Genomic DNA, 21,920 nt, shown 5'->3' on the forward strand with positions numbered 1-21,920 from the left:
CTTGCCTTCATAAACAGGTTTAATAGAAAAATTGAATGTTAAGAGTTTTAAAACATAAAAATAATAACACTGGTAAAAGCAAGCATAAGAGTTCGAAAAACATTTGCTGGGCAAGAGTTGGGCAAATGGCCCAGATCTTGGCCCGCGCATGTCCTTCTCCCTGGGATGCATGCGATCTGTCAAAAGAAATTGTGACAGATCGCAAAAGCCGGTTCTTGGCGCATCGCGTGCCGAGAACCGGCATTTGCGAGGTCCCTTCGGGTGCGTGTGTGTGTAAAGGGCAGGCCGCCAGCCTGCTGACGGTACTGTATCACAAATTAGGGAATGGAAAATACTGCATTGGCTCAAAACATTATTTGGGAATGTGGTCTGTGTATTTGTATGGTTTCTGCCTTAAAAGTTCTTTTGCTCAACTTCATTTTACATTTCAAGGGGATCTGGAATATACAATGCTTGCTGCAAAATTTGTGTGTTCCCATTACAGCCCGGTTGAATTTACCAAAGGATCCCAATCGCTCATAAAACAATGCAGTATAATGTGGATAAATGTGAGGTTATCCACTTCAGGGGCAAAAATCGGAAGGCAGATTATTATCTGAATGGTGACAGATTAGTAAAAGGGGCGGTGCAACGAGACCTGGGTGTCATGGTACATCAGTCATTGAAGGTCGGCATGCAGGTACAGCAGGCGGTGAAGAAAGCAAATGGCATGCTGGCCTTCATAGCGAGGGGATTTGAGTATAGGAGCAGGGAGGGCTTACTGCAGTTGTACAGGGCCTTGGTGAGACCACAACTTGAGTATTGTGAGCAGTTTTGGTCTCCTAATCTGAGGAAGGACGTGCTTGCTATTGAGGGAGTGCAGCGAAGGTTCGCAGACTGATTCCCGGGATGGCAGGACTGACATATGAGGAAAGACTGGATCGGCTAGGCTTATACTCATTGTAATTTAGAAGAATGAGAGGGGATCTCATATAAAAAGATAAAATTCTGACGGGACTGGACAGGTTCGATGCAGGAAGAATGTTCCCGATGTTGGGGAAGTCCAGAACCAGGGGTCACAATTTAAGGATAAGGGGTAAGCGAGGTGAGGAGAAACTTTTTTCACCCAGAGTTGTGAACCTGTGGAATTCTCTGCCACAGAAAGTTGTTGAGGCCAGTTCGTTGGACAAATTCAAGAGGGAGTTAGATGTGGCCCTTACGGCTAAAGGGATCAGGGGGAATGGAGAGAAAGCAGGAATGGGGTACTGGGTGGAATGATCAGTCATGATCATATTGAATGGCGGTGCAGTCTCGAAGGGCCGAATGGCCTGCTCCTGCACCTATTTTCTATGTTTCTTTGTAGCTAAGTTTTGTGTCCTGATTTTAAACTGTGCTCGCATACTATTGAATTGTTTCTCTCTATCTGTTTCGATTGTTGCTGCACTTTTGCAGTCCCATGCTGTATGCTGCAATTATTTCTGATTGCAACACAAGTTGAAGGTTATCTTGTCCTGCTAAGGTACAAAAACTCAATTTGAGTAAGATGTTCTTTTTTTTAAGGATGGAAGGTGGAGAACTTTTTGATCGAGTGGTGCGCTCAAAAAGACTGAAAGAACAAACGACCAAGCTGCTGTTTTATCAGATGCTTCTTGCAGTCCAAGTATGTAGCTGTGATTTGTATTACATTTTAAGCAACAAGAGCAACTTGTATTTTTATATTTTGATGAGCAACTGCGCTTAATTGCAGATCCTTCTGATTCGAAGTTGCCCATAATCCAACCAGTATTCCTTTTCCCCTCTGTTTCCCTCATCTTCAGGAGGTGTTAATTCATGCTGGGATGTAGTTTCACAGATTCCAGCCATCCAAGTGCCTGTTGTTCATCTGTCACAATCAGCAAGTGATGGCATGCTGTCTGACATTAGGCGTTTGGAACTGAATGATTCTTTCCTCGTTTTAAGCAACACATTACCATTTCTCAGCAGGAGTTGCTGGGTAATGACCAGAAGTGGGAACTCTTGCCATTTCTCTTCTTTCCTCCCACCCCCCCCACCCCCCAAATGTATAAGACAGATACGTTCTAGTCTTGTTGGGAAGTCACATTTAAAAAGTACTTGGATATGCACTTGGAAGTGTTGTAACCTGCAAGGCTACGGACCAAGAGCTGGAAAGTGGGATTAGGCTGGATAGCTCTGTCGGCCGGAATGAACACCGTGGGTTGAATGGCCTCCTTCCGTGCTGTAAATTTCTATGATTCTATGCATACAATGGAGCCTTGGGGGGCATGTGTCTAAATGGACACCCTCATTTGCTTTTATCCTAAGCTGCTGATACGAACAGATCCAGCTGTTCAGCAGTAGCTAATAAAGTGCTTAAAATTTTCACTATTTAATGCCATTGGAATCTTTTGATGTATTATTGTCTTGCAACACATCTGATGTATTTAGTAACTTTTAGTTACAACTGGTTCAACTTTCTCCCCAAATTTAGTATTGAACCTTTCTAACTAGTATTCCAAGTTCTTTTGCCTCAAGTAGAAATTTACCCAGACATGCTGATTTGTGCCAGTGAGAGAAACTGCAGAAACAAAATGTTTGCTGGAGTACTGAATTTTAAATCACTTTCACAAGCTAATGGGCCAGACTTTGCTGAAAAAATGAAGGAATGTGAACGACGCACAGTGTTATTAATTGGCCAGTAGCTTGTGACAAGGAAAAGATCACATGTGAATTGCCACAAGTTGCTGTCCGATTTGCGTCGCTCCACTATTGGCTTCGTGGAAACGGCATCTCGCACTTGACCTCCCTGTGATTTTCATGAAGTTGTTGCATTTGCCACATTAATGGCCCATTAAACTCTCCAAAAAGTTAAGTCTAAATTAAGTGTAAGTACCCTTTTAACAATGATAATTGTTAATGACTGCCAATCAATCTCTTGCTCAGAAAGTGAACAATTAAGTGTGGAGACTTGCCTTCAGGTTGTGAATTGTTGTTGGAGATTTTTTAAAAAGTCAAATTTTAGAATTAAAAAGAAAAACTCTTCCTTTTCCTTTGTCTCCTCTCGCAATCCAGTCTTTCTTTCTCTTTCTTTATTTCTCTCTCTCAATCTGATTTGACATTGAATTTACTCACTGCAATCTGCCCTCGTTCTCGGTCCTTCCTCTGTGTTTATTTCTCAGTCCTTTGATCTCATGGTTAAGGGTGTACACTCTTTGTCCTGTTGTTCACCAAGGTTCCAGATGCCCAGTTGCACTTGTCGCTTGCAATTGGCTTCTCTTGGCATAGCCCGCATTTGGCGAATTCAACATTTACTCTTTTTCTGCAGTGTTGAGAATAGAATTTTCCAAACCTTTGGTTCTGGGAGATAGCGATAGAGGTGGAGAAAGAAATATAAGCACAAGTAGAAACTAAATCATATAGGCTGCAGATTGACTATTGCAAGAATAGGGCTACTGTAACTGGTTCCCTTGATGAGCTCTGATATCTCTGCACTGACTGGAATTTGAACCATGCTTATACGGTTCAGTGCTGGACACTGTCACTGAACAGTGCATTTACCAACTAAGTCACTGGGAAGCTTTTCCATTACCTTTCCTCCCATAACCAAAAATATAGTTTGTTTCTCTCCCATCAACTAAGATTTGACATTGAGGTTTCACTGGCACCTATATTAAACCTGAAAGTGGACTTAATTACATCTGACTTATAATGTGTTTGTGTTGTGGTTGTTGAGGCTTAACGTATTCACATCCCATCAGCCTCCTAACGAATGGTCACACTGGTGAACTTCATGTGGGAGCACGACTTTGCATTGTCAAAACGCTACCAAAAGTTCCGAGGGGCCTAGGAAAAAAAGCTCAGGAGTCTCAAAAGGTGATAAAACTTGACTTAAATATCTGGTACTGTAGAACTGTGAATTTTGTTTGTGTACCGATTTTTAAAAACTGTCTTTGTTGCTATTATCTGATACTGTGTTTGACAGTTTCGTGTCATTTATGTTTGTGTGGAGGATGAGAAAAGGCCATCAGACCCATATGTCTCGTCACCATCTTTGATTTTAATCCCCATATAACCAACCCCCTCCATCTTCCCCCCCACCCCCCAGAATCCAAGGGGAGGGGATATAACTGATCTGTAGCTATTTCTAGAGCCCCCTGTCAAGCCCCTGGAAGTCTCAAACCTATTAATTATTATCTACAATAATTTAATAATTTTCTCTTGCTTTCTATGTGCTTTGAGCATCTCTGTTTTCAGAAGTCCATTTATTGCTATCTTGAGGGACAATCAATCTTTGCTACCTCCTATAAAATTCTTTCTCACATCAATTGCCCTGTGGGGAAAGTTTTAAAAAAAAGCCAGATATCCAACCTCATGCCTGCCTTCCTCAGTTTATATGGGTGGTCCCAGTTCTACCTGTCTCTATTATCTCAAATACATTACTTATCTATCTCTCTCTGTTTTTAATGTTGTCCTTATCTTTAATAAATACTAGCCAGATCCCTTCTAAGTCTCTGTCTCTCCAGAAAATACAATCCCAAAGTATGAAGTCTATCTGGATAGCTAAATGCTGTCTGGCTGAAGATCATCCTTGTTGTACGTTGCACCTTCTCCAGAGTTGCAATGTCCTTCCTGAGGTGGGGAGAGGGAAACAAAGCTAGACGGCATACTCCCAATAAGGTCTTTGTATAACTCTCTCTCATCGTCGTCCTATTTTTGTAATGAATGGTCTACACAATACAGCCCAGGACACTAATTTGCTATGGCCTTGTCTTCCTGAAGCAATGTTGGAACTTTTGCGGTAACAGTCAATAATTATTCCCTAGTCTTTCTTCCTCTCTGATCTTTAACTGGTATCCAACCTTTTATTATTCCATGCATGTCTTAAGTGCATAGCTGCACACTTGTGTGCATTTTGAAGGCCACAAACAGTGGGAGGTATTTGGTATATTACAAAACTGGTATGCACCTATAAAAGGCAAAAGCTCCACTTGTGCAGTTAAACAATCGTGGTCAATAAATGAAATGAGGGACAGTATCAAGTTAATAGTAGAAATCCAGTTGACTAGGAGACCTTAAAGCAACAAAAGGATACAAAAATAAATTAATGAGGGGCAAAAAGGGAATATGGGAGGAAAAAAAACTTACAATCGACATCAAAGCTAACAGTAAAAGTTTTCATAAATATATTGAGCATGCGTGTGGTAAAGGGAACGGTGGGCCCATTAAAGGTAAATCCAGCTAAACAGGAACATTGCTTGCCAGTGCTGTCCACCTTGCTGAGGAAAAGTTTGGAGGACACAGGTTGCACTTCAGAGAGGGTTTGCTAGCCTATACAGGCAAGGCACAAAAAATTAGTTATGAAAACAATGCATGGAGTTCGAGAGCTCGGAATGAGTGGATATTAAATAGAAGTTTGACTTTTTAAAAACACAAGAATCTGAAGATATTAAATTTTTTCTCGTCATGCAGTATCTTCATGATAATAACATTACACACAGAGATCTCAAACCAGAGAACATGCTGCTCGAGAACAATGAGGAGAACTGCCTTATTAAGGTAAGGATTGTGATGCCGTTTGATGCCATCTGCTAGTAAAACCAAGGTTGTGAATATTAAGAGAGCATCTTATTTTTACAAATTACAATGAAGTTTTATGAAGGTAAAACTATGCATGGAGCATCTCCTTTATTGCACGTGAAATATTTTGCACGGCGGGTATATAATAATGAATAACACTTTTTGAAAACTTGCGTGTGTATTGGTTCTATCCATAATTTCCCACCTTCATGTTGGCTGGTACATTGTCTTTGTATTCTCTCATTGTGATCTGGTTGAAATCAACTGTTAGCCTAAATTGCAACTTCACCCCCCACCCCCAAGTTTGTCTTTGACTCTTGCTGCTGATTTTTAAATTGTCTCCTGTACATACTCTGCTGGGCTATCTGATTTTAAATATCGCAGCACTCTAGTAGAATAACCTCTAATGGGAATGCTATGATCCTAACTCGCACCAAGTCCCATCGCCCCTGTGCTCGCTCACCTACATTGTCTCAAATTAAAAATTCTCATCCTTGTGTTCAAATCCCTCCATGGCCTCGCCCTTTTCCTATCTCTGTAACCTCCTTCAGCCCTACAACCCTCTGAGATAAGAACATAAGAATTAGGAGCAGGAGTAAGCCATTTTGCCCTTCGAGCCTGCTCTGCCATTCAATAAGATCATGGCTGATCATCTACCTCAACTCCACTTTCCTGCACTATCCCCATATCCTTTAATATCAAAAAATCTATCGATCTCTCTGTCTTGAATATACTCAACGACTGAGCCTCCACTGCCCTCTGGGGTAGAGAATTCCAGAGAATTCCCTCTGAGTGAAGAAGTTTCTCCTCATCTCAGTGCAAAATGGCTGACCCCTGAGACCTGTATGTGCCTCCCATTCTGACCTCTTGTGCATTCCCAATTTCCATTGGCCACTGTGCATTCAGCTGTCTAGATCTTAAGTTCTGGAATTCCCTCTCCTAACCCTTTCCATCTCTCCATACCTCTCCTTTAAGACACTCCTTAAAACCTACTTCTTTGATCAAGCTTTTGGTCACCTGCCCTAATATCTTATGTGGCTCAGTGTCAAACTTTGTGTGATAGTATTCCTGTGAAGTGCCTTGGGGTATTTTTAATACATTAATGCTATTTAAAAGCATGCTGTTGCTAATCCTGGGGCCCAGAGCCCAGAAAAGTTGCTCTACCAATAAATAAACCTGAGCTCAAATCTGATAAATTTCTAGTTTTATATACGAGTATATGGTGCTCCCAAGTCCTAAATATTTAATTGGCTAAATCATTAAAAGCTTGGACAAATGGAATTTTAAGATATCCACGCATAAAACAGATACTGTAATTGTTCACTTGTGTTATTTGCGGTTTGTATTTGAGCAGTTTTAGGAAAATAAATGCTTCCATTGACCATTCCAAAACCTGTCGTACAAGCCTTTCATATAATGGCTGTAGAAACCAGGTTAATGCTGTGTATTTGTGCGAGTTACTATTAAATCTTGATATATATATTTATTAAATGCTCTCTTCTGCAGTCAATCACCAGAGAACATGACACTGCTCAATTGGAATCCTTTGTTGCATCCCAAAGATTTGAGAGACATTCAGTTCATTACGGTATTGACTTTAATTTTCAGAATAGCATTTGTTTTTCCTTTTTTTTTTTAAGATTACAGATTTTGGTTTATCCAAGATCGTAGGAGAAACATCACTGATGAAAACATTATGTGGAACACCCACGTATCTAGCTCCAGAGGTGCTATTGGGCGCTGGAGCAGGCTCGTATTCCAAAGCAGTCGATTGCTGGAGCCTAGGGGTTATACTTTTCATCTGGTAAGTCAATTAACCTTGCATAAACGATCAGGAAGTCGAGGGCTATGGGGAGCGGGCAGGGATGTGGAGTTGAAGCCATGATACTGAATGGCGGAGCAGGCTCAAGGGGCCAAATGGCCCTATTTTATTATGTTCTTACAAAGTTTTTTTTTCTTGCAGGATAATGGCTTTCAGGAGGAAATTTCTCTTTGAACAATGATCTTGTAAACTGAAATGCAATTGCTTGGCGTTTCCACTTTAAAGAAACAAAGGGCTCAATTTTCCCCAGTGATTCGCGCACGCCTTGCATTTAGTAGGCGTAACCTGATGTCTGCGCCAGTTTTTCACAATTAGGCAAATTTGGCCGATTTACATTTCTCCTAGGACAGTGTATGTGACCACTCCTGAAAAACCTTCTGGGTAGTTGAGGAAAACCAGCGCACATTAAAAAATCGGTGCAGAAAGATACCATTGTTTTTAGGCAAAGTTTTGGAGGGAGTCAAGAACATCTAAATATGCATCATCAAGCTTACATTTTTAAAACTTAAAAAGCAGGAAATGGAATTGTTTAAGTTTAGTTTTATTTAAAAACTGACACGCCACCACGAACGTTTCCAAACAGGGCTTGGAGACGGAACGTCGGCTGGCAAAATCGGTCCCTCGGTTTGAAAAGAAGCCCGGGGACGGGGGGGGGGGGGCAGTGCTGTGGAATGCGAACGGAAGGCACAAGAAGCCTTGCACTACAAACCAAATGAAGCCCTGTGGGGGGGTGGGAGGGGGGGGGGCGTTCCGGATCATTGCGCCTGCTCAGACCTGAGTGTGGTCCATAAAAGCGCTTTACAGTCAATGATGTACTTTTAGGAGTGTAGTCACTGTTGTAATGTAGGAGACGCGGCAGCCAATTTTCGCACAGCAAGCTCCCACAGACAGCAATGTGATAATGATCAGATAATCTGTAATTAGCTCTAACACTGGACTGAGCTGTTGGCTTATAAATCCTTGTGCCTGCTTTTGAAAATTATGCATTCCATTCATTCCATTTGGGTATTTGCGATGACTTGACATGCAGGGCTTTTCTTGGCTCCTGCTGTTGAAAAGAGGGTGCCCATGATTGCAAGCCAGCACAGTTAGTCCCACTATGGATCAAATTATTACATTTCTTTGTAGTCTTGCGCAAAGCTTTGTCTTGGAAACACTTCTGACAAACAATTGGGAAAGTAGATAATAAGGTTCCATAACTGTTTAACTGATCCATTCTGTTTTTCAGCTTGGCTGGATATCCACCATTTAGTGATCAAATCAAGGACATGACACTGAGAGATCAAATCATAAAAGGTCATTATAAGTTCATCTCGGACTACTGGGCAAATGTCTCTGAAAAAGGTAAACATGAGATTTGAATAGTGTTTGGTCATGCAATAAAGGTTGAGGGTTAAGACAAGTGGAGAATGATGAGTGTTGAATGCATTAAAACTGTTGGCCATTTTGTCTGTGTTCCATTAGCCTCTTGTTTAAGACTACTTGAGGTCCAAATAATTTTCAAATTTCTTTCACTGCTATAAGCACTGCATTATTTTCCTTCCCCCTGCTATTTGCAAAAGTCAGAATTTAGTTGTCTGGTCGTGATGAGTGTTCAACTTGGTACAAACCTGGGAATAAACTGGCATTCAGCCAATTTTTTTTTACAAGGAGGGCTCACCAATTTATCTGAAAGCAGGGAAGAGTTCATTATTAACAAGAGAAAAGTTGACTATTTTGCAAGAGGCAGAATTAAATGAAAGGCAGCAGTTGTTTACTTGCTCATTTCCCACCTAAAATAAAGCTAACGAGGACCTGTGTTCCTCTGATGGGATCTGCCATTATCGATGACCAGATTGTATGTTGGAATCTGAACCGTTTTTAAAAGAAAACTTTTTTAAGACAGACTTGCATTTATATAGCGCCTTTCACAACCACTGGATGTCTCAAGTACTTTACAGCCAATTAAGTACTTTTGGAGTGTAGTCACTGATGTAATGTAGGAAACACGGCAGCCAATTTGCAAACAGCAAGCTCCCACAAACAGCAGTGTGATAATCAGAAAATCTGTATTTTTTGTTATGTTGATTGTGGGATAAATATTGGCCCAGGACAATGTTAAGCCCTCTGATGTTACCAGGCCTCCTTTTTAAAGGTAGGTTTATTTCTACCTCTTCCCCCTTGTCCATACATAACTTTTAACCCCCCCTTTTTCTATTCAGCAATTGACTTGGTGAAGCAGCTGCTTAATGTGGACCCAGAGAAAAGACTCTCGACCCAGGATGCCCTTAATCACCCGTGGATGCAGGTGGAGATTGCTTTTTAAACCTTTATTTAAGTGATGGGCACCAGCTGGTGTCTCGGCCTGTCGCTCAAGCCAGTAGCAGCAGTGCGAAAGTTATCAATGTCCAGTTTTCTTGGAAGTACTAGATTCTGGAGGAGAGTAGGTCTCTCTCTTTTCCCCCTTGGAATTGTTCCTCTGGATTAATCTGTTCTTGAAAGCTTTACATCCAGCACGAGTAGAATTGAGAAGTGAATCTCCGGCTTTCATAAACGTACGGAGGGGCATGTTGAAGTAAACTCTGTTGCAAAGCCATTCTGGGGTGTTTAACTGGGCAGCCAGAAGCACATTATGAAAATGAGGACTGGAGTATTTGGGGCTGGGTGCGACGGTTTTCATTTCCCTGTAATTTCTGGAAAAACTGGAGTGTCTGCATTTATTTTTAGAATCTTTGGAATTTTACAACACAAATGAAGGCTGTTTGGTTCAAGATGCATGAGCCAGCTTGCCAAGGTCTGTCCATGAATATCCTTTGCCTACCCTTTCCCATGCTCCTCATCATTTTTTATTTTTATCCATTTGCCTTTTAAAAGCTATTATGGATTTCGTTGCCACGACTGTTTCTGGTGGGGCATGTACTAACAACCCTCTGCGTAACTTTAAAAGAAAAGGTTTCTATCCTCCCGCCCTACTCGTATAATTATGCCGACCAGTTACAGACTCCTCAACCAGCGGAAATAGTTCTTTATTTTACCCAGATTCATTATCCTTTTTATAACTTTCAGGTCGTCTCTTAACCTTCTGTTCTAGTGAAAAGAGCCCAAGTTCTTCCTGTATTTCATCGTAGCTAAAACCTGCCTTTTGAAGTAAGGCACCCAAAACTGGACACTGTATTCTAACGCAGTCTAACCAATAATTCATAGCAGTTGAGCATTGTCTCTGCTTTCTATTCTGTGCTCTTATTGACTAGAACCTCGGGTCACATAAGAATTAGGAGCTGGAGTAGGCCATTCGGCCCCTCGAGCCTGCTCTGCCATTCAGTGAGATCCTGGCTGATCTCGACTCCACCTTCCTGCACTATCCCCATATCCCTTGATTCCCTTAATAACCAAAGATCTTTCGATCTCTGTCTTGAATATACTCAACGACTGAGCATCCACAGCCCTCTGGGGGAGAGAATTCCAAAGGTTCACCACTTGTTTTTTAATATAATGGTTTTATCAATTTGTTCTTTTCACTTTTAAAGATTTGTGCATTGGAACCCAAGTGCCTCGACGAAATATATTTTCTCTCGCTCCTCCTTCCAAAATATATCCTACCACATTAAATTGCCTTTGATAGAAATCTTAATCTATTAATCTGTCTTGAGTTCTCGGGTGACTGAACAGTCCAATACGGGAATTAGTCTCTGTCGCAGGTGGGACAGACAGTCATTGGAGGAAAGGGTGGGCGGGGAGTCTGGTTTGCCGCACGCTCCTTCTGCCTACGCTTGTTTTCTGCATGCTCTCAGAATATACATCACATCACTGCATTTCATTTATCAAGACAGGTTTTTTTTTCCTCTGACATGTCTTGCCTTTTACAGGTTCATTCGGACTCTATTTTTAATGAAACATAGCGCTTAGTAATTTTGTCCAGTATTCTGCCCTCAAAATGATTACCCACTGCAAATGAAAGGCTGACTAGTCTGTACTTGCCTGATTTATTTCTTTATTAGCACTGTTAATTCTCCAGACTTTTGATGCAGCTTCCATATTCAAAGATGTTTGAAAAGACTGGTAAGAGCCTTAGCTATTTCTCCTCCAGACTGTGACTTCCCTCAGCGTTCAGGGATGCATGCCACCATCTCGCAGAACTATAGGCAAAGAGCAGGGGAGTGAGACTAATTTATTAGCTCTTTCAAAAGAGCTGGCACAGACATGATGGGCTGAATTGCTTCCTTCTGTGCTGTATGCTTCTACAATCTTATTCCACCATCATCATCATAGGCAGTCCCTCGAAGCGAGGATGACCTGCTTCCACGCCAAAAAGGGATGAGTTCACAGGTTGTTTCAATGAAGGACCTGATGTTCCAGATCCTGAACTACATCGTGAAGGGTGGAAGATGCCTGTTCTTGGATTTTTTTTCAACGTGGGGTGGCCGTTGCACACCAGCCATCACACGGGCTCGACCGAGCTAGGTCTTGGTCCAGTGGCAAGGATTACCCAAGACTAACTGGAGACCAGCTCTGCTGCACGGACTGAGTGTGCACACATATCGCAGTGTAGGCTGGCTCATGTTGCCCCTGGGCCCTCGCCTCTCCTGGGCCCTGGTCACTTCCCTCCTACGGACTCGTGCCACTCCTTCGCCCCTCCTGCTGTGCCTGCCCGCTCTGCAATCAGCGACCTGGCTTCGTAGCCGTTGCCCTCCTGCAGCAGCACTCGCTCCCTGCAGTGGTTTGTCTCCGCATGCTGCTCCCTCCGATGTATTCCACCAACTGCATTCTTACCTATAATTGTTCCATCAAATTATGCAACCACCTCTTTTATTATTATTTTCACACTCCACTGAAAATTGAGGCAAATTATTCAGTTTTTTTTTAGGGAAGAAAGTCGACTGCCCTTACCCAGTCTGGCCTATATGTGACTCCAGACCCACAGCAATGTGGCTGACTCTTAACTGCCCTCTGAAATGGCCTAGTGAGCCACTCGGTTCTAAACAAACCACTACAAGGGCTGCAGCAGTTCAAGGTGGTGGCTCTCACCTTCTCGAGGGCAGTTGGGGGTTGGCAATAAAGGCTAGCCTATCCAGTGCTGCCCACATCCTGGGAACTAATTTAAAAAAAAATTTAGTATTTCATTCTCTGATTTCTTTTCCATCTCCAGTTGATTGTTCCCTTTTTTAACTATTCTTTACTTTTTGTTATATAAAAAAAATCAGTTACAATTTCCTTTTGTTACCTGTCCATCGTTCTTTCTTCTCCTCCTTAGCTTTTCCAATCTTATAGGCCATTGATTTCCTTTTGTATTATTAGCTCTAGATTGATCGTGTACCTTTAAGTCTCATTTTAATTTCTCTAAGATAACTCTACTTTCTTGAGTAATGCCTGTTACATAATAGAATGGTACCTAATTTCTCCCGAATGACGTTCGTTTTTAGATTTGTTTTAATTGTTGTCTTGGCAAATTTATGTAGTGAGCTTTCAAATCGTGTTTCCAACCAGGATGAAGACATGAAGCAAAAGGCAAAGCAGCTGATGTATGCACGGCCTGAATTAATGTTGCCACCAAGCACAAGTGATCAGGTAAGGATTGGCTTCACTTGGACCAGCAGTTCCCTTCCCAACAGCACTTGCCTTGTGTACAATTTGTTCATTCTTGGTATAGTGGGTGTTTGAAATAAAAGAGGCTGCGCTGGACTTTAGTCTTCAGGAATAAAGATGATCTTCCATAAAACGAAGGCCCCACTTGAAGAGCTGTGTTCAGTTTTGGATTGTGTGCACATTGCAGAAGAACAACAACAATCTAAGTTGTAAACCGGCTGAGCTATTGAGAAGGCCTGTAGTTCTTGGTTTTCACAAAACAACGTGGACATAAACTTGGAATACAACTCTTTTTTCCCCCCACCCCCAACAGAAAAAAAATCTCATGTAAAAGAGAGAGCGAGCTGCACACCAACTGGGAGGGCTACACATCAACTGACCGAGAGAGAGGTGCACACTAACCGAGTTGCCTCTTTACCCAGTAAGCCGTCAGGGAATCTGGGCAGACAAGGGATTGCAGAGAAAGACGCTTTAAAAATAGGACAACTTTTCTTGGGTTTGTAGGTCTTTGTTGAGTGTTTTGTGAGGTCTAGTGAAGTTTTTGCACCTGTGGGCTGATGGTTGGTTTATTGGCTATTATAACATTTTACTGTAGCCTTCAAGTACAGTGTGTACTGTAACAATGTTTTGATCGATTTCAATACAATGCACCTGGCGTATGGGGAAGACCTGTCTCTTCTAACCTCTGCCATGACCCTGTATCACAAATTCCTTGTGTGCATTTGTGTTGCACACTTTGACTGCTGCTCTGGATCCAAACCCATTACTTCTATCACCCTTATTTTCCCTTGGAGACCTATCAGCATGGACATGATGGGCCGAATGGCCCCTTGTGTCATACTTTTTCTGAGATTCTCCCCTGTTTCCTCCTCTTCCTGTCATCCAGTCATGCCAACTTTCTCTTCATCCTCCTTGAGTACTTTGGTTGGGTAGGGATTGAAGGAGGCAATCATTACTTTTCTGCCTTCCTACGCTAATACTGCTGTTTCATGGAATCTTACAGCACAGAAGGAGGCTATTCTGTCCATTGTGCCTGTACAGGCTCTTTTGAAAGAGCTACCCAATCAATCACAACTCCCCCTGCTCTTTCCCCTTAGCCCTGCACATTTTTGCTTCATTATGTGACTGGATATTTTGGGATGTTTCTATACCATTAAATTCATACTACCCCCAAAATTGAAAGGTGACGATACATACCCCTAAATCATCTGAACTATTCCTTCTGTCATTAATCCAAATGGCTTTTATGAGTGGCAGAAAGAATTTAGATTGTATTATATTTTGCCACTGCTTTGGGGGCGATCAGATTTTAAGGTTGCCAAATACATGGTTGCTAGTATGGAAAGGGGGAACAAAACTGACATGCATATTGCTTTGTCTGCCTGTTTGTAAATGTTGCTACAAAGGCTTCACGAGTGACTACAACCAAAAGGGTGAGAATTTTAACACTTGTTTGGTTGGGCTAATTTTGTTTTAAACATTGAAGCAGTTTTTCCTGCCCACCCCTCGCTCCTTTTTATTTCCTTGAAAGACTTGCATTAATATAGTGACTTTCACAACCATGGGCCCTAAAATGCTTTACAGCCAATTAAATATTTGAGGGGGGAGGGTAGAAAGGGATTGATTAACCAAAGTAAGTGTTTTCTTTAACAAAAGCAAAATACTGCAGATGCCAAAGATTGACCGGCTGCGCTCTAAAATTGTTGAACTCAATGTTAATGTTGAGTCCAGAAGGCTATAAAGTGCCTAAATGAAAGATGAGGTGTTGTTCCTTGAGCTTCGTTGGAATAGTGTAGGAGACCGAGGACGGAGAGGTCAGAGTGGGAGTGGAGGGGAGAATTAAAGTGACAGGCGACCGGAGGTTCAGGGACTGAACGGAGGTGCTCCGCAAAGCGGTCGCCCAATCTACGCTTGGTCTCCCCAATGTAGAGGAGACTGCATCGTGAGCAGCGAATGCAGGACAATAAATTGAAACGAGTACAAGTAAATCGCTGTTTCGCCTGGAAGGAGTATTTGGGGCCCTGGATAGTGGGAAGGGAGGACATAAAAGGGCAGGTGTTGCATCTCCTGTATTTGCACGGAAAGATGCCGTGGGAAGGGGCTGGGGGTGACTGCGGAATGGACCAGGGTGTCGCGGAGGGAGCAGTCCCTTCGGAATGCTGAGGGGGGAAGGGAAGATGTGATTGGTGGTGGGGTTACGCTGGAGATGGCGGAGGATGATCCGTTGAACGCGGAGGACAAGGGGAACCCTGACGTGGTTCTGAGGAAGGGGCAGGGGTGAGAGTAGAAGTGCGGGAAATAGAACACAGTGTCGGGGGGGGGGGGGGCCCATGTTAACCATGGCGGAGGGGAATCCTCTGTGGAGGAAAAAGGAAGACATGTCTGAGGCACTAATGTGAAAGGTGGTGTTGTCCGAGCAAATGCGACGGAGACAGAGAAACTGGGAGAATGGAATGGAGTCCTTACAGGATGTGTTTTCTTCTTTACAGCCATCAACTAGTAGAAAAAGGCCACATGAAGAGGACAGTCTTTCGTCATCTAAACGGCCCACGCTCTCTTCTCTAAACAAAACAGTTGCTCAAGAGTAGGGAAAGGAGAGACGATTCGACACAACACTTGCCTCCTGTGTGCGGAGTACCCCACGATCCTGCTTTGCTTCCACTTTATTTACTCTGGGCGCCTAGTGTCCATTTTACATGAAGATTGTCTTTTGTGCTTTGCTTTTTTTATATACAAGTATAGTTCATTCTATCAATGTAACCAGAATTCTTCCTATAACAGTCATGTTTCAGATTAAAATGTTTCTAATTGGTTTTTGTTCTATGCTGTCAAGATCATGATGGGAGATGGTCATTTACAATCCTATTGCAGAGAGATGTTTTTTTTTAAACCCTACACCTTTTACGTGCTCTATACAAAACGTTACCGTATGGTTTAAATACAATTCACAGGGGAAAAATTCTGGTATAAATTCTAGGACAGTTTAAAGAGCCTTTGCACAGATTAAGCTTTAGCTGCTGAGAAATTTTGGGAGATTTGATTTAAAAACAAATGAAGTGGGACCCAAGCATGCTACTGAATGTTGCACTATCTCAAATTTCCCCAAATCGATGCAATGGGGAAAAATAATTTGATTTTGTGACGTAGAGAAAACTGGGATAAATGACTACTTTAATTACTGCTGCTGGTAATAGTTGCATTTGACTTTAAAGCTGTCAGCTGACCATGTGGGCTGGATCCCTCGGTTTAAGTTCTGACAGCAGCCTTTGGCCCTAGTTGGCGAAGGCAATGACACTTTAATATATCGTGGGAACTGAGATTTTTTTACATTCCCAAGTTTTTTTTTCGTCCTTTAGGAAGTCTGAAACTAAAGATGCATAACTAACATTTTAAATGTATACCTTTTTTGTATGAACTGCATTTAAATGAGAAGTTTTCCTTTTTGTACATCCTCGAGTTTCCGTAGAATTGGAAGTGTAGGTACACTAAGTAGTTTAGTGGGTATATTCACCGTCCGTTGTACTGAGTCATACAGATCGAGGATCCCAAGTTCGATTCCTTGGTCTGTGCCGAATTAAGCGATCGCAGCCAGGCAGCAGTAGGAGCACTACAGTTGGCATTGCTGCCTCTGTGCTGGGAAGACAGAGGACCAAAAATCAGCCAGGGTTCCTGCCCCATGATGGTTGACTGCTGCTGGAAAGTGTGCGCCTGGAGCTGGGGTCACTTTAGATCAGGCTAAACTGTGATGCTGTCGAATAGCCTGGCATTTGCTGTGCCTGTGCCATATGGAACCCCACATGCCAGCAAGAGGTGGCGCCTTCAGGGAGACAACAAATATTTGTAGATAGGAGTGGGTATTTAAGGCAATGTGTACTCACTGCTACTGATTCCATGTATTCTCGTTTCTACTGCCAAAATGGCTTGCATGTGTTGTAAGCATTTGTTTTTCTTGCTCCATTATGTTCGAGGCATGTCCCTGGATGCTCATTTTAACTGATCATGCAAACTTATCAGTGTTGTCTTTGGTGCCATTTCGCAAAGCTGCAGCACTGTTCTATGGTGGAATTAGCATGTAGCCATTTGCTGCCCTCTGATCTTTTATGATCCTCTTTCTATTCCTAAATATTTTAACCTGTCTTAATGACAACTGCACCTTGTGTTGCAACACACAATCTTTGTACACCTGACAAAACTTGACTTGTATACTCATTTAGCCGACCGTGTGACTGACTATTTCTACAGTCCCTATATGAACTTCCATAAACCCAATGGCGCTTATTGTAACAGCTTTCCTCGTGCTGTTTTTGATTCTCATCATTCCTTTTTTTGCATCCTTTCCGTGCATTTCTGGCTTCATTTGTGTGGATTCATTCCTGTATTTCTCCTCCTGTTACAAGAACTAAGTGTGGTGATGATCCTACCATGCTAAATGCAAAAGCCTTCTAGAGTAGCTTCTCAAATTAAATGGCACTGACTCGGTGTTGAACGTAACATCCTTTCCCTTCAGAGATGAACTTCTGCTTGGCTGATGTTTGAGGGAGAGGAGCAGCTCTGATGTCTGATTCCGCCTGTGTAAATGTATATTGAAAAGGTGGCAAAGTGCCAGGAGCAGGGAGCATATATGCATTGTACATGTGAAAGTAATATACGGTATGAATGACACTGTTTTAAGAATGTTTATTGAAAGTGTCCCAAGACGACGACATGTGGCATTGAGATTCCCTCTGCTGTGATTTATAAATATTTCAATTTTGTTTGTGTGGTACCAACTACCCTTCCGTGTCAAAACATCCAACATCTCCTGAACATTTAGCTGCCATTGGAGGCTTTATTGAGGGAGTATGTTTTTTTTTCTTGAAATTTGGGTTGGCTTCAGGTAAACGAATAGGTTAGAATTGGACTTAAAATCAGAACTTTTTTTTAAAAAAAAGAACAATAAAACCTGCACCTGTCCAGCCCAAAACATTAAATGCTTTCTTGAGCCTGTAAATTTGTTTTTCATTTGTGTATTGTAGATAAATGCAGCCATTAGCCACAAAGCTTAACTTATAATACAGCTGCTCTATCTCAAGCAGACTCTATTGTAAGATGGAAGCGTTTAAAGATTGTCTTGCTATCTTTCCATGGTGGCGAACTGAACTTTGATTTGGGAGAGACTGGAAGTGAGGGTAGAGGACAATTTATAAATTTGTCTAAGGAATGCCTTAACTTCTGAGTGAGGTTTAAGTTGTCCTGTACTGTTTTTAGTACACTAGTTATCATGTGTGATTTCCTCTGCATGCCAGTTTAATGAATGTAACATTTAAAATAATGGCTGTGTTAAACTGGTCGGGACTTTTAATTGAGGTAAACAGTGTGCTGACACAGCACAAGGGAAGTTAAATCCCCATCTGCTCTTTGCCCTCTGCTTTGGAAATATTTATGTAGAAGTCCCGCCTCTCGTGTGTGTCCATCAAGCCTCGTTACAGCTGCAAAATAGTTTTTCAAGAGATACATAGTTGGCCATTGTCCTTCCAATTACAACTCCCTCTGATCTGAGGAGCCAAGAAGCAACTTTAATCATCCTCACTGGGAGCATTGTGGCCTTGGGAAAGAAACTGAGGCAGGTTAGCAGCTCGGCATCACAAAGCTGCTCCCAGGCTTACCTGCAAGCAGATCTTCCCTGGCACTAATGTATTTTGAATTATGGCATAGAATTGAGAGGTGGTGACACAACATAGGTTCAGTGCAATGACATGGGGAGTGGTAGGTGACGGGTTACATCCCCGTGCCCTTTCACAAGCTGACCTGGCTCTAGCTGTGCTGTGGTGCAGAGGGCTAGAGTACAAGTCAAGGCTTTGTAAATCTTATGCAGATACATAGCTCTTGATAGCTGGCATTTGAGTTGGTTGTTGGATCCAAGAGTTGCTCAAAATGGGATACCTACTCCCAGCCTAAGGCTTTTGGTTTACATTCTATGCTATAATTAGAGATGCATTACATATTTAAGATTAAAATATTTTTGTTTCTGTAACTTCTGACATCGAGAAATTAATGAACTTTCAAAATATTTTGGTTGCTGTTTTATCTGCATGTGGTTTTTTTTTAAAAAAGACTGTTTCACTTGGTGTATGGTTAGGGAAGGTGGTTTACTTAAACTTGTTTTATAAGCCAAGGCTGACTATTTTGTACAGAAATCAATAAATGATTTGAATTGTATAGTTTTATTCATTCTTTGAGCAAAATGCATTGTTTCCTGATATTTAAGATATTGTGGTGCTCACTAATTAATAAAGCACTTTGGTCAGATTATTTAAGGAACATAAGAAATAGGTACAGGAGTAGGCCATACGGCCCCCGGAGCCTGCTCTGCCTTTTAATGGCTGATCTGATCATGGACTTGGCTCCACTTCCCTGCCTGCTCCCTATAACCCCTTATCCCTTTATCGTTTAAGAAACTGTCTACCTCTGTCTTAAATTTATTCAATGTCCCAGCTTCCCACAGCTCTGAGGCAGTGAATTCCACAGATTTACAACCCTCGTAGAAGAAATTTCTCATCTGTTTTAAATGGGTGGCCCTTTATTCTAAGATCATTCCCTCTAGTTCTAGTCTCCCCATCAGTGGAAACATCCTCTCTGCATCCACCTTGTCAAGCCCCCTCATAATCTTATATGTTTTGATAAGATCACTTCTCATTCTTCTGAATTCCAATGAGTAGAGGCCCAACCTTTCCTCATAAGTCAACCCCCTCATCCCCGGGATCAGCCTAGTGAACCTTCTCTGAACTGCCTCCAAAGAAGTATATCCTTTTCATAAATATGGAAACCAAAACTGCACTCAGTATTCCAGATGTGGCCTCACCAATACCTTTTATATAGCAGTAGCAAGACTTCCTTGCTTTTATACTCCATTCCCTTTGCAATAAAGGCCAAGATACCATTGGCCTTCCTGATCACTTGCTGTACCTGCATACTATCCTTATGCATGAAACACAAAAGTACCCCCAGGTCCCGTTGTACTGCAGCACTTTGCAATCTTTCTCCATTTTAAATAATAACTTGCTCTTTGATATTTTTCTGCCCAAGTGCATAACCTCACACTTTCCAACATTATACTCCATCTACCAAATTTTTTGCCCACTCACAGCCTGTCTGTCCTTTTGCAGATTTTTTTTGTGTCCTCACACCTTTATCAGCAAACTTGGCTACGTTACACTCAATCCCTTCTTCCAAGTCATTAATATAGATTGTAAATAGTTGGGGTCCCAGCACTGATCCCTGTGGCACCCCACTAGTTACTGGTTGCCAACCAGAGAATTAACCATTTATCCCAACTGTTTGTTTGTGTTAGCCAATCCTCTATCCATGCTAATATATTACCCCCAACTCTCTGAACTTTTATCTTGTGCAGTAACCTTTTATGTAGCACCTTGTCAAACTATGCCACTTGAGCCATTCCAAATCTTACTGCAGCGAATTGACTCCATGCAGGGGCCACTTTCAAGGTTTTATTATATGGTAAGTATGGACCAGGATAAGGGTGCTCCTGAAGGTGAAATGTAGGTCACTCTTGGGCACTGCTGTTGCTCATCACTCTGCAGTCAATCAATCTCTCTTTATTTGCTAAAGCCTTGGTTTGAGTATTTGGTCAGCTGCGAAGTGATGGGCTTGGGCATCTGTAGCATTGAGGTAGCTGGCATATTACAAGCTGTTCTGCGTAAGGTCCTTCCACCGCACTGAAAGATGATATTCATTATCTAGGTGACTAGGAAACTCGCATCCTTTGATCGATAGCTACTGGAAAGTTGCCTTTAAGAACATGTCACATTCAGCAATGTTTGTGTCAATTATATTGCAGAGGCAGAATACCTGTGTAGCTGTGCACCTTCAACAGGTGGAACCCCTATTGAATGAAGTATGGTGTGTTTCTGTGGCTGTCATGAGTTGTGTTCACCATAAACATAAGAGGGCCTGGTATCCACTGAATCACTCCCATTTGCTAGTTGTCTATTGTTCACCTTGTGACTATCCTGGTAGCGGGAGGTGGTGTGGGATTTGGGGTTGAGTTGCTCCTAAGACTTGGTGCTGGAAAATAAGTCAACCCACCATGATGGACTAGGTGATCAGATACCAGTCAGTCACAAAAACAAAATGCTGGAAATCTCAGGAGGTCCAGCAGTGAACATTTCAGGTCTGTGACCCTCTGTCAGAACTGAAAGTTTGAGATGTAACCGATTCACTTGTTCATGAATTGGTTACATCTCAAACATTTCCAGTTCGAAGGGTTACAAACCTGAAACATTAACTCTGCTTCTCTCCACAGATGCTGCTGAAATTTCCAGCATTTCCTTTTTTTAAAAATCTGATGCCAGGCAGGTTTTAGTCACTGCTGATTGACCCGCCAGCCTGGTACATTAATGGAATCTGAAGTAGGAAAAAGTCACTTAGGACTAGAATTTTTCCCATTTCGTCTCGATAGTGCTTTGGCTTGCAGGGTTAACACAAGAGTTGTCCCTGCTCGACATAGAAACTGGCAACCTTGCCAGTTTTTCATGTAAGCTGTACAGATTAAAGCTCATTAAATTCCCAAGTGCCCCCTGTGCCTAGTTGGAGCTCCTTAAAACTTGGCTCTCCCAATCTATGGCTAAGCGGGGTGTGACCACAGCAGTGATATTGTACACTTTGCATCAATACATTAAATTGGAGTTTAATTTGGAGATTTTGAGCATGGTGATGGGTTTATGTTTGGGTCAAACCCCTGCCTGTACTTTAAAAAAAAAAAAAAAAAAAAAAATTCTCTAGGTAAAATATTTAGAAACTAACTGTCTTTTATACACCATGTACTGAGCAAGCAGCAATTTGTCATATTATTTGAAAACACATTTAGCTGAGATGGGGAATTAAAGGGCCTGTCAGATTAATTACAAGACACAAATGAATAATCTACAATAAGATGCCAGTCTAGCACTGGTTGGTTGCTGGAATGGAAAAAGTCTGGCTACCA

General features: G+C 42.0%; 1 protein-coding gene across 2 annotated transcripts in view; it reads left to right on the plus strand.

The window, feature by feature from the left end:
* Positions 1–15,750, plus strand: part of chek2 (checkpoint kinase 2) — a 37,348-nt gene extending 21,598 nt beyond the window's left edge. The window contains exons 8-14 of one of the 2 annotated variants that reach the window (XM_070888041.1): positions 1,540–1,639; positions 5,446–5,532; positions 7,194–7,357; positions 8,604–8,719; positions 9,577–9,662; positions 12,839–12,919; positions 15,427–15,750. In XM_070888041.1, coding sequence (XP_070744142.1) covers positions 1,540–1,639; positions 5,446–5,532; positions 7,194–7,357; positions 8,604–8,719; positions 9,577–9,662; positions 12,839–12,919; positions 15,427–15,525 — 733 coding nt within the window. In that variant the 3' untranslated portion in view covers positions 15,526–15,750. Of the gene's footprint in view, positions 1–1,539; positions 1,640–5,445; positions 5,533–7,193; positions 7,358–8,603; positions 8,720–9,576; positions 9,663–12,838; positions 12,920–15,426 lie in introns of those variants that run through there. The other variant, XM_070888042.1, reaches the window with a different exon arrangement.
* The last annotated feature ends 6,170 nt before the right edge of the window (positions 15,751–21,920 follow it).

The sequence above is a fragment of the Pristiophorus japonicus genome, chromosome 8, assembly GCF_044704955.1.
Source record: "Pristiophorus japonicus isolate sPriJap1 chromosome 8, sPriJap1.hap1, whole genome shotgun sequence".
In the NCBI taxonomy this organism is placed as follows: Eukaryota; Metazoa; Chordata; class Chondrichthyes; family Pristiophoridae; genus Pristiophorus; species Pristiophorus japonicus.